Below are 13234 nucleotides of genomic sequence, written 5' to 3' on the forward strand. Positions count from 1 at the left end.
CTGTTGGGAGATTTTGGTTGGTTGACAGCCTTGGTGACCATGTTGGTGCCAAGGTTATGCAACGCCGTCATAGCAGAGTTGGCGCTCAACGTGGGGCCACGGTTGTTGCATTCGTACCATTCCCCTACTGCCTCCATGCACATATTATTACTGATGATGCATCCCGAACGTAACCAATATCCCAGCGCTTCTTAACGAGCGAACTGAACCCCCGAAGCAAACACAACAACTACCTCCGCAAGGTCTCTACCTCAGAAGCTGCATCACCTATTATTATTTTTATTATTATTCTGTTAAGGGAAAGTCGCACCGCGTCCTTGAAGAACTATTGTGCCCCTTTTACTGGTTATAGTGTGCCTGTTGATCATAGTATCTCAAGCAGGCCTGTAACCGTTAGGAACTTTAGTATGTTCCCCACTTTCAGATGTTTCAGCTTTGCATCTGGTATTAAGTGTTCTCCCAGATGTATCGACCTACCTACGTGCATAGAGGTTTCGTCCTCCTCCTCACAGAACCTGCAGGCAGTGTCCGTAGATATCCCTAGCTTCCCTAGGTGATTGTTCAGCCGACAATGACCAGTGAGAATTCCCACTATGATTCGGAGGTTCTTTTTGGTGAGGTTTAAGCAATCCCTTGTGCGCATGGGTTCGTATCCCCCAATAAGCACCCTGGACTGCTCCATCCCTGGTAGGCCCGACCAATATAGTTCCCTCAACCGTTTCTCTTCGTTTCTTAGATTCATAGCCATGAAACCGTTTCCGATTCGACAGAAGGGTTCTGGCCCGTGTAAAGGCATCCCTGCTCCCTTCTTGGCTAGTTCATCCGCTGCCTCATTGCCTTCCAACCCAGCATGGCCTGGGACTCAAAGTATCCAGACCTTGTTGGACGAGCCGAGTGTATTCAGTCTCTCAAGGCATTCCCATACCAGTTTAGAGTTCACCTGGTTGGACCTAAGTGTCTTGATTGCTGCTTGGCTATCGGTGAGAAAAGCTATGTTCTGCCCCCTGTAGTTTCTTTGCAGATTAAAGGAGGCACATTTGTCTATGGCGTAAATTTTCGCCTGGAATATGCTAGTGTACCTGCCCATTGGCTCAAAGTACATTTTCCTTGGACCACTGACACCGGCACCCGCTCCCTCTGCTGTGAGGGATCCGTCAGTGTACCAAGTAATCAGTTGTTGCTTTAAGCCGTATGTCGCAGCCACGCTGTCCCAGTTTGCCTTGTTACTCCAACGTGTTTCAAACTTCTTATCGAAATGAAACCTCGTTGTCATGTTGTCCCTCGGTATCAGTAATTCGGGATACCGCCTAGAAAGCGAGCGACACCGCACAGCCACTTTCGGGCACGTTGCTCCAGCGTCTAATAAGTTATTTCCTCCCTGGATTAAACCTTCAGCCATTTTTTCGACTTAGCTTGTCTGGATTGTTCGTGGTACTTTTATGTGGCACTTTCAAGCAAAACACCTGGTGAGAAAGGGAGAGGAGGAGAGTAACTATCATTGTTTCTATTTTTCTACCTAGCGTCTTAGTTCTTTTAACAAAAGGACCAGAAAATTTTCGTTAAAAAAAAATTAAGGAAATCCAAAAAGGACTACTATTTTTCATCATTCAGTTTGTGGAGATCCGACTGATCCTAAACTAGTTTTGACTGACTGATTGACAGGACTAGAGAGTCTACTGACTAATCTCGTCTGATCCTGACCGCACTTCGCTCGCTCGCCATGGGCAATCATGGACTCTAGCTAATTCTAGTTGACCTTGATAGCCTCGGATAGACTTTCACTAATCCTGACAGTCTCTGACCGACTCTCGTCAATCTTAACAGGCTCTAGGGGACCATAATTCAAAATACAACCCTCATGGTCATTCAAAGGGAAGAAACACTTCAACCTCGTAACTATGCATAAACCATCCGGGTCGAACCTGAGCCTTGTTTAATATTCATCCCTCAATGTCGCAGTCTTATTTCGGGTGTCATCTATGCCTGAACAAAAGCCATGAACATGTTTTTATATTTATATTTTAAAACGAAATTTTCTCATATAATATTTCCAATTATATTCCACCTTATTACACGATATCTATACAAATTTAATTAAAATAATTTAGAATGGAACTGGAACCGGAGAAGGGACTGGTCGTGGAAATGGTCATCCTGGAGATAATCCGTTTTATAGCAATATCGATAGTATGCCAGATATTCGGCCTAGACGAAAATCCATACCTTTGGTTTCGGAATTGGTAAGTAATTTATTTAATTTAATTCTTTTTTAATCAAACAAATCAATCAATAAACATCTACTGCCAAAAAATTGTGTAGAACAAAACAAAAAAAAAAGACAAAAAGATACTAGTTTCGTTGCAGAACATATATACAATATTTTGTTTGGTTTAGGGTTTCTCTTTTATTTTTCGAACAAAATACATGATTTACGTCAATTATCCATGATGCTTTTTTATGTCTACATAAAAGTTTCAAACACACATGCGTACTTTTGTTGCGCATTAAATACATTCATGTACATACAGAGAATTAGAGAATTAGAGAATTAGAATTAGAGTCAAATATACTGGAAAACACTATTACAAAATAATGTAAACTAAACCATTTGAGATTGTGATTTTTTTTTTTTTATATCTACTGCGTTTGTTTAATTTTAATTTTTTTTTATTCTTCTATTATATAAATGTTGGATTTATTCTGCATCAAACTTCTTCTATTCTGATTTTCATTATCATCCTAAACCCCTCTGAAAATTGATTTATATATCAGCCTTCCTTGCTATTTTGTTTTCTGTTTAGTCTTTATAACTCGTTTTGACAAATTTAATACACAAAAATATAAAATTTTGACCAGAAACATTACAATTGGGCATCGGAAAATACAAAACAAAACATATTTGAATTTATAAAAAAAAAACCCAAACAGAAAATCAAAGAATAGAAAGGAAACAAATACGAATATATTACACATTTATCACCCAAAAATACCAAAATCTATATTTCACCATTGATAAATATATGAATATATCTATATTTGGTTTATTTTTCTTATCCTTTTTTCTGTGTTTCTTCTCTTCCTCTATGTGTATAATATGAAAATGTCAAAAACCCAAAAATTCAAAATGCTATGAATGTTCCTACAAACAAATTAAAACCAAAATCAAAATAAATTCGCACAATCAAAAAAAAAATATATCAAAATTATATTGTCCTCCCCCGTTGGATCCAAAGGTGCTCAAGGTATATGTCGTAGATGTTATTGAGAAAAATTTAAATTTATTCAAATGAAAATATTTCGGTAGTTTCCTGTGTTTTTTTTTACAAATTAACAAAAGTTCGTTACTTCGGGATTTTTTTTTATTTTTTATTTTTTTATGGAAAGTAAATTGTTGTTAGTTTTTGCTTGCATTTAGAGTAAACTATCTTGGATTCAAATTAACAACATTTATTTATAGTACTCAAGCTTATTGCCTGCACTTGAAGCGAAAATTTTACAAAATTTATCTAAATTGATTAAACATTTTTTGGAAAGTTGAAAATATCTATTAGCTTGATTTCCTACAGATAAATAGACATTTTATGGTCAGATGCATTATATAATCAAATGATATATATGTATAGGTATTTTATATACTTTTTCCATTTTGAAAGCTTGAAATCGTTACTGCCTCGATAAACTCTTGACTTGATTTGTTGTCAAGAGTCTACTGAATAATTTTTTCTATATTTTTTATATTTTATGAATCACAGCAAAATATTTGAATTATTTATATAGATTAAAACAGAAATATATAAATTTATCAATTCGTTTAATAGCAAAACAAACAAAACCAGTTAAATCTCAAAAGCAAATTCATAGAACATTATGCCTACAAATCTATTCAAATTTCATTTACATACAATATCTAAGCAAAGAAAACGTAGATATACTTGCATTTTAGTTGTGTTTTGTTTTATTTTTAGAAATCTAACTTGCTTGCAAAAGTAACATCACGCAACTTCTAAATAATGTGAGGCACCATTTTCTGAATGCGCTTTTAAAAATTGACTGCAATAGAATTATATCAATTTTTTGTAGGATTGCATGTTTTTTTTATTTATTTTAATTTTTAAAGTTGAATTTTTTATTTTTAAATAACTTTAACAAGATTTTCGATTAAAAATTTTTGCAAAGAAACCATACTCTGCGAAATAAAGCTAACAAGAAAAATATGGTTGGTTTGTGAAATGTTCTTTTACTTGGCATGGTTTTAGTTATTATTAACGCTTTCAGATTATATCAATTTGTTTATATATATATAGTGATAAGCAGTTGACAAAATTCCTTAGAATGTTCGATAGGTGGGATGGAATTCAATGGCCTATAATAATCAATGATCAAATCCTTTTTTTTAACCAACACTTGGAATTTAAAAATCTATATTGAGATTTATAGCCAATTGGAAATGATTTAAATTAATTAAAATGCTAAATCAGCAATTTATAATTTTTACTATAAAATTACTTATGAAATTGCTCAGACAGTACATGATTTTTTAAAGTTAAATTTGTCTAAAATTAAAATAAAAATTGTGAGAAAAAAATGCCAATAAATTTCATCACCACAATCGTACGAAAATTAAATTTAAACTTAATTTTTAAATTTAAAATTGCTCAAAAAATTATCTTTTGTATCTGTTTGTTTGATATAATTGTAATAAATCAAAACCATCGCGGTGACTTTATTACAATTAAAAAAAAAAAACAAAAAATAGTATAAATTATTCATTTAGAATTGTCAATTTATTTTTTACCAATTTATAAAGACCAAATAACTAATAAAATAAATACATCCACATGCAGACAATGGCTGCAACAAAGCGAAATGCTGGACTAACATCAGCTGTACCACGGGCGACATTGAACGATGAAGAGCTGGTAAGTACCCTATTTTTTTGATTTCACGACCTTAAAATTATACTTCCGAAAATTGGTATATTTAGTATTCTACAACAGAGAATAATATAGCACTCAATTAAATATACTATAATCTATGCTATGATATATATATAATCAACCAATTGAAAAATTGGACAAATGCTGCTTTGAAGTCAAATATCTCGAAAGCCAGATTATATTTTTAGATAAAGCGTTTATTTGTTGCCTTAGTATGTCAAAGACTAAAGTAGGCTATTTAGTCAGAGTTGCTTGTATCATCAACAGGGCAACAACCGGTATCCGGTCTAGGCCTGCCTTAGTAAGAAACTCCAGACATCCTGGTTTTGCGCCAAGGTCCATCAATTTCCTACCCCGAAAAGCTGTCTGGCATCTTGACCTACCCCATCGGTGCTTCTCAGGCAGGATTTGCCTCTTCTTCTTTTTCTACCAAAGATATTGCCCTTGTAGACTTTCCGGGCTTGATCATCCTCATCCATACGGATTAAGTGACCCGCCCATCGCAACCTGTTGAGCCGGATTTTATCCACAACCAGAGGGTCATGGTATCACTAATAGGTTCCTTCGTTATTTAGGCTACGGAATCCTCATGTAGGAGGACAAAATTCTTCTGAGCATTCTTCTCTCGAACGCGGCCAAGATTTCGCTATTTTTTTTTTGCCAAGCCTCCGAGGAATACATAAGGACTGCCAGGATCATAACCCTGGAACGCATCAAAGAACATCTCGGAAGCTTGATCCCCCCCCCTACATTGACCACACGAACTCCCCACGGACCATTTTGAAAAAGTGTGCAGAGTTTAGCCCTTTGTTGCACCCGTTTTTCATCTATTTCGATAGCGTGAACAGAGAATGTATCTGAAGTGCCCTACGCTAGAGGGTCATTCCGGAGAAACTAATAGCTCAGAGCGACATATGATGGCACAGAATGTGGTGTGCTCACCCTGTCAAAATCTCGGAGTCCGCTAGGGTTGCATCCTGTCACCGATATCATTTCTTCTTGTTATCGGTGACGTTTTTCAAGCTGCCTTGTCCGGGGGTCGTGGAAGAGTTGAATGGAGGATGGCATCTTTCCTTAGACACCTGGACTATGCTGATAACATCTGTTTGCTCCCTCACCGGGTCATGGACGATAGCTAGATGGCTCTAGATTTGGAAAGGGGGGTAAGTAGGTTTGGACTGAAGATAAACACGAACAAAACCAAGGTTCTCAGTCTGATGGGTCATCCCACTCTCCCTGTTCGCATTAATGGGGAGATCATTGAGAGCATTGATCATTTTGTATATCTAGGAAGGTTCTTGCGGAAAATAGCATCGAATTAGATGTTTCCCGACGCATTAACAGCTCTAGATCCGCTTTGACCGCCCTGTCTAAAACTTGGAAATGTATTTATCCCAAACTGGCAGAATAAGGATAGGAGAATACAACTTTGAGACCGTTGACAATTTCTCCTATCTAGGGCCGAAAATCACAACCGATAACAGCACGATGATGAAATCCGCGCAGGATTGCTGGCAACCAACAGAGCCTACTTCAGCTTATAAAAACTGTTCCGCTCGAAACGTCTCACCATAGGGTCAAAGCTCTTACTGTACAAGACTATGATCTTGCCAGTCCTCATGTATTCCTCGGATACTTGGGTTCAAAACTGCGAACTCTTGGCCGCGTTCGAGAGAAGAATCGTCCGAAGAATTTTTGGCCCCCTACATGAGGATGGACGATTCCGCAGCCCAGATAACGACGAAACCTATGAGCGATACCATGACCGTCTGGTTGTGGATAAAATCCGGCTCAATAGGACCCTCATCCGTATGGATGAGGATGATCCCACCCGGAAAGTCTATAAGGGCAATATCTATGGTAGAAAAAGAAGATGAGGTAGACTCCGCCTAAGATGAAGCGATGGCGTAGGTCAGGACGCCAGACATCTTTTAGGGATATCGAATTGGTGGAGCTCGGCGCAAAACCGGGATGTCTGGAGTTCCTTATTAAGGCAGGCCTAGACCGGATACCGATTGTTGAAGGTTTTTAATAATTTTAAAAAATTATATAATTAGTAAAAATCATATTATTCACTTTAAAAAAATTGTCATTCTATAAACTAATTTTTCTCATCACAGAAAATGCACGTCTACAAAAAGGCCCTTCAGGCCCTCATTTACCCAATTTCATCAACAACCCCACATAATTTCGTCCTGTGGACAGCGACATCACCAACCTATTGCTACGAATGTGAAGGATTACTGTGGGGTATAGCACGACAGGGTGTTCGTTGTACTGAATGCGGTGTCAAATGCCATGAGAAGTGCAAGGATCTATTGAATGCCGATTGCCTACAAAGTAAGTGCTAAAAGTTTCAATTTATTAGGTTGTTGCAAATGAAATGGCCGTTTTAGTACTAAAATTTAAAACGACTGGAAACCCTCCAGAAATTTATTTAGTTAATCAAAATAGGTGCTAGTCGATTCAAAACACTTGTCTCAGCGAGATTCAAGAACATGTATGCCATTTTTGTAGAAGTCCACCTGTCGGGTGTTGGTAAATTCATCGAAGGCAATTTTGACAGCCTCTTTGTTTCTAAATTGCTTTTCCGCACAAAAAATGATCCAAATCCTTAAAAAAGTGGTAGTCGGTTGGCCAAAGGTCCGGTGAATATGCTCGATGAGCCAGAGTCTCATACTGCAATTCGTTCAACTTTTAAACCGTTGTTCTGGATACATGAGGTCATGCAATGTCGTGAAGGAGTGTCACACCATCTCTGCTGACCAATCTCGGCCGTTGAATACTGAATTTTTGGTGCATTTCCTCGAGTTGGGCACAATATTTCTGTGCATTTATCGTTTCTCCAGGTGTCAAAAAAGAATAGTGGATAACTCCATCTGTAGACCACCAAACAGTCGCCATTACCTTCTTCGGATGGAAGCTTGGTTTCGGCATATGCTTCGGTGGCTCATCAGCATCTAGCCATTGTGCTGATCGGCGACGATTTTCGTATAATATCAACTTTTCATAACATGTCACTATTCTGTGCAAAAAGGGATCGCTTCTGTTGTGGGTGAGTAAAGAACTGCAAATTTCCATTCGAAGCGCCATGTTTTGCTCCAAAAGGGCATGCGGAACCCATTTGTCAAGCTTTTTCACCCTTCCAAGTTGTTGCAAGTGGCGGGAAATTGTCGAATAGTGTTCGCCCAGTTTATCTGCAATGTCTCTCACAGACAAACATGTGTTGGATTCGACTAGCAAACGCAGCTCGTCGTTGTCAATCGATATGGTCCTGGATGTCCACGTGGCTCACTTTGACGTCGCCTGATCGGAATTTTTCGAACCACTGGCGTGTGGTTCGTTCGCTTACCGTATCAGCTCCAAATGCGCTGTTAATGTTCTTGGTCGCCACCGCTGCTTTATGACCGAGTTTGAACGTATACGTTCTTGGCTCTTTTGCATCCTTTTTTCCATTTTATTCACTGTTATCACAACGATGGTCAAAACTGAAATGACTCCTTGATTGAATGTAGGAGTATTTATACTTTATTATCCGACACCAACAGTGCCAACTGGTGGTAGTTTGATACAGTAAAATCGCAACTAACTTCACTTGATTGCCAAATCGGCCATTTCATGTGCAACAACCTAATATTTTCTATCTTTTTATGTTTGTTGGGTTGACTGGGGACTGGAATCATCAGACTGCTATTGCTTTAGTTTAGTCATACCCCCAGATGCTTCGAAGGGTTTCTTCCTTCCGCTTTGTTATAACTTGGGAGATGTGGTCTACTCAAAGACTGTTTGCCAAAGTTTTTTTGTTAGGCCAGAGGCATTGCCATAGCTTCGGCAGGTGGAGCCGATTGAAGCCACGTATATGCCCTGTTGGCAAAAGGATCGTGCTTCGACCCATACTGCCATGAGTGGGATTGGCTCCCGATTGAACCTAGAACTGAGAATCAGGTTCCCTGTCAATAAGCTAAGCGTTGCGCCACGCCCCGAGTCTGATCGTGTTTGTTGGGGGTTTTTTTTTTGTATCTTGAATAATGCCAATGCTCATTTATCCATTTCTGTTCATTTAGGAGCTGCCGAGAAAAGTTCAAAACATGGCGCCGAGGATAAGGCCAATTCAATAATTACAGCAATGAAAGAACGTATGAAACAACGTGAACGAGAAAAACCTGAAATCTTTGAGCTTATTCGGTAAGTCTTGTTTTTTTTTGTCTTTTTTTTTATATTAGAAGATAACTTATTTGTGTTTGGTCTAAGCTAGATAATCTTGAATATTTTACATTTTATTGATAAACTTCAATAATTTATAAATAACTTCTTCATTTCAAAAGTAATTAAAGCAAAAGAGAGAGTAAGAGAGAGGGTTTACATTTTAAGCGCAAAAATCACCGATTAAAAAAAAATTAAATTAAATTTTCTTTTGGGACAATTTTTTTTATATATTTTTGCCCCTAAACTAAGAAAAATAATTAATTATATTACATATTGAGGTACCTAAAATTATTAAAATTATTGATGAGGAAAGGAAGTGAATTTCATAGTCAGAGGCACATTTTGAAAAAATTTTCAGTTCCTAGTGGAGTAAATAAGGATAGTTTTAATAAAATAGGAGCCAATGGGAGTCTAAAAACTTTAATTTTTTTGAATTACTTCAAAAAGAATGTGCAGGTAATTTTTTCCTAGAAATGATTATGATTTAATTAAAGACAGAATCAATGGTGATTATTTGACTTTGGGAAGTAGATGTCTCAAAAGGATATTTTTAATGGTTCTTCAATTCCATTGAAAATAGAGGTCAATGTATCTTTTCTGCTGAAAATTATCTTGGGGATAGTTTTTTGAATAGTAAGGGATAATTAAAGGTCCAAGTCGTTTTTTTTTGTTGCTCCTGCCGACAAATATATGTATATTCGTCATTTTTTAAAGGTATATAACTTATAACCCTTTCTAAAAAAAATAGCCAACTCCGAATTCTCAGAAAGTCTAGAATTTAATATAGCATTTCAAAAAAAAGTAAATATATCGTCTCTCTGTGTGCGTATTAAATGTTGCGTGTGTTCTACACTATTTATTTCCGATTATAAAACCCTTTCCCCCCTGTTAAATGCAGAGTGGTATTTGGAGTTGAAGAGAAAAGTCATGCCGGTCATATGAAGGCGGTAAAACAAAGCGTTTTGGATGGAACAAGCAAATGGTCAGCTAAAATAGCAATAACAGGTTTGAATATTATCCTCTTTTACTTTATAATTTATACATCTATGAAAAATAAACAGAACAAAAGAAACACCAATAAGAACATAATAAACCACAAACAACATAGGGAAACCATCGAAGATTTATAAATCTATAGTAAAAACTATAAAATAATTCAGATGGTTTGAAAATATCAACAAACTTACACTGGAGAAGCTTTTTATACAATTTCGGTTTTTATTATTTATTATTATTTCAAAAATATACAAAAATTATACAAAGCATAAATCAAAATTCAAACCTAAACTTTTATTTAGCAAGTTTTAGATGGGTTTTATATATAAATAAATATCAATAAATGTTTTGCTTGTGTGTTCATTCGGTGAACAAATATTATAAATTTTCTTTTTAAATTATCATTTATCAGTATATATATATATATATTGTGGCGTTTCGGAACGATGAATGGATTGTGGTAGAATAGGTTAAAATGGCATATCGTTGTCCCCTATCTGTTTTAAGAGGCATTATATCATAGATACATTTTAGACAAGGAGCAAAAAACAAACAGCAGGTAGAAGACAAAAACTCTAATTTTATCGGCTATAATTGTTATTTTATTATTTATCGTAAAAATACTATTCCTGACTCAACATTTGACAATAGGGAAGGTCTAACTTTCTGATTTATAATTATAATTATTCAACTATGATAAATAATGTTATTACTATTGATTTGATCTATATCTATAGAAGCGTAGCCAGTTCAAATAAGATAGATATAAAAACCGAAACTGTTTTACCAATATATGACATTTTACCCCAGTTCTATTCACAGCCATATTAAACGTATTATATATTATTATATTAATACATACACACAGACTGCACTAAAGACGAATAAACCAAAAAAATACCAACTGAGAATGTAGATAAATCTAGGAGGATGTCTACACAAAAAAAAAAATTAACAAAAAAAATAAAACAAATGCACACTATTCGTGTTATATCAATATACATATGTTATAGGATATGGCTTAATATTTATATGTTTTCTCATTCTTTTTTTTTATTTAACAACAAAAACGCACGCTGAGATATATAATAATATTCCGAATATAAGGTGAACCAAACTGAAATCCGGTCATCGTCCTACGAAAAACATCAGCGTTGAGAAAGGGGGGTAAAAGGGGTTGTATGTTTTTAACTCTTATTTTACAAGAACGTGACGTATAGTCTGCTGGATACAATGCGCAGAAAATTAACAAAAAAACAATAAAATCCAATAAAATCAGGTTCATAATCTGCCTCCAACCTCTCGAGTTCGATGTTCAGATATCCCGACTTCACTCTCCTGTCGTTCGCAAGCCTACCAAGTTCAACTTTCGTAAGGCGAACTGCGAAAGTCTGAACTCAGCCCTGGCGTCAATCAACTGGGTCCCCGTGCTCTGTCCATTTACATGTGACCAATCACTCAACATTTTCTATACCATTTTATCTGATCTTCTTCCTTGTTACGTTCCCTCCTCTCCTCCTCTGGTTCACCACTGAAATTCACAAAAAACTACGTCAAAAACAGACTGCGAGAAAGAAGTTCCTGTCTTCCAAAAACGTTGCTGACTTAGTTTTTTTCAAATCCCTTCGTTCCTCGGTCAAATCTTTAATACGTAAGTCCAGACACGAATATTTGTCCAGCGTGGAAGACTCATTAAAGCGCGGAAATCTGAAACATTTCTGGTCCCACATTCGCAACTCCCGCTGCCCCGCCCGGTTGTCCCCTCCGTCCATTAAATTCTCTGGCTTCTCAGCTAACTCCCCCCAACGATCTTGTGATTTGCTACTTTTCGTCAGTCTATGTTCCTCCTCCTTCCTCCGAATCCTTCCCGATAGTAGATGTAGCCTGCCCCGCATCGCTTACCATTCCCCTTCTAACCCCTATCCTTGTCGAATACCTCATTGGCGAACTTGATGCCAAGGTCGGACCTGGCTACGATGGTCTTCCAAACCTCTTTTTGCTCAAAACTGGTAAGTCCATCTCCCTTCCCCTATCTCTTATTTTCAACAAAAGCCTTGAAGAGAATCATTTTCCCAGCTTGTGGACAGAGGCTCTCATTATCCCCATTCACAAAAGTGGCGATCGTTCGTTTGCCGAGAATTACCGTCCCATTTCCCTCCTCTCTTCTTGTTCCAAAATCCTGGAAAGATATGTCAGCGACTCGTTGTCCGCCCACTTTGGCCATCACATAATGAAAGAACAACACGGCTTCGTTAAACGTAGGTCCACTGCCTCCAACCTGCTTGACTTTACCAACTTTGTCGCCAAATGTCTAAATTCACGGCAAAAAGTGCATACCATTTACACTGACTTGGCGAAAGCCTTCGACACTTGTAAATCACAAGATACTTCTATCCAAACTCTCGTCCCTAAACGTTCCCATACCACTTGTTTTATGGCTTGCCTCTTACCTTTTCAACCGATCCTGCCTCTTCTGGCGTCCCACAGGGGTCTATTCTGGGTCCTTTGCTATTTTTATTTTTTATTAACGACCTTCCTCCCCTCCTTACTTGTCCCTGTTTGCTCTATGCTGACGACCTTAAGCTGTTTTCCGCTATATCGTCGCCTATGGACTGTGTTTCCCTTCAGAATAACCTGGACATTCTGGTTCGTTGGTGCTCGACTAATGGTTTAGCGCTAAACGTCAGAAAGTGTCATTCTATGTGCTACTCCCTAAACTCCTCACCCACTTCTTTCTCCTACTCGCTTGACGGACATTCCTTATCCTGCTTAAATTCCACTCAATACCTCGGAATCACTTTCGACAATAAGCTCCGCTTTAACACCCATTGCCTCGATGTCATCAATCGAGCAGCAAAATTGTCAGGCTTTATTCTTCGCTCCTCCTCTGATTTTGACTCCATCCAACCCTCCTTAGCTCTCTTCAATTCCCTCGTAAGGAATACCCTCGAGTATTGCTCCGTGATCTGGTCACCCTCCTGTAACTGTGATTGTCTTGCCCTTGAAAATGTGCAAAGTAAATTCACCCGTTCTCTCTTCTTTAAGAAAAGCTTCCCTCGTGTGGATTACCCCTCCCGCCTCCGCTTTCTAAACCT

General features: G+C 37.4%; 1 protein-coding gene across 23 annotated transcripts in view; it reads left to right on the forward strand.

The window, feature by feature from the left end:
• The window catches only part of LOC119660950 (protein unc-13 homolog B), a 241664-nt gene that overhangs the window by 146121 nt on the left and 82309 nt on the right, over nt 1–13234 (forward strand). For 16 of the 23 annotated variants that reach the window (XM_038069982.1, XM_038069969.1, XM_038069972.1 and 13 more), the window contains 5 exons: nt 2109–2240; nt 3234–3242; nt 4845–4919; nt 7058–7277; nt 9002–9122. In XM_038069982.1, coding sequence (XP_037925910.1) covers nt 2109–2240; nt 3234–3242; nt 4845–4919; nt 7058–7277; nt 9002–9122 — 557 coding nt within the window. Of the gene's footprint in view, nt 1–2108; nt 2241–3233; nt 3243–4844; nt 4920–7057; nt 7278–9001; nt 9123–10041; nt 10149–13234 lie in introns of all 23 variants that reach the window. The other 7 variants (XM_038069973.1, XM_038069964.1, XM_038069984.1 and 4 more) reach the window with 3 other exon arrangements.

This window comes from Hermetia illucens, chromosome 7 (genome assembly GCF_905115235.1).
Source record: "Hermetia illucens chromosome 7, iHerIll2.2.curated.20191125, whole genome shotgun sequence".
Taxonomy (NCBI): domain Eukaryota; kingdom Metazoa; phylum Arthropoda; class Insecta; order Diptera; family Stratiomyidae; genus Hermetia; species Hermetia illucens.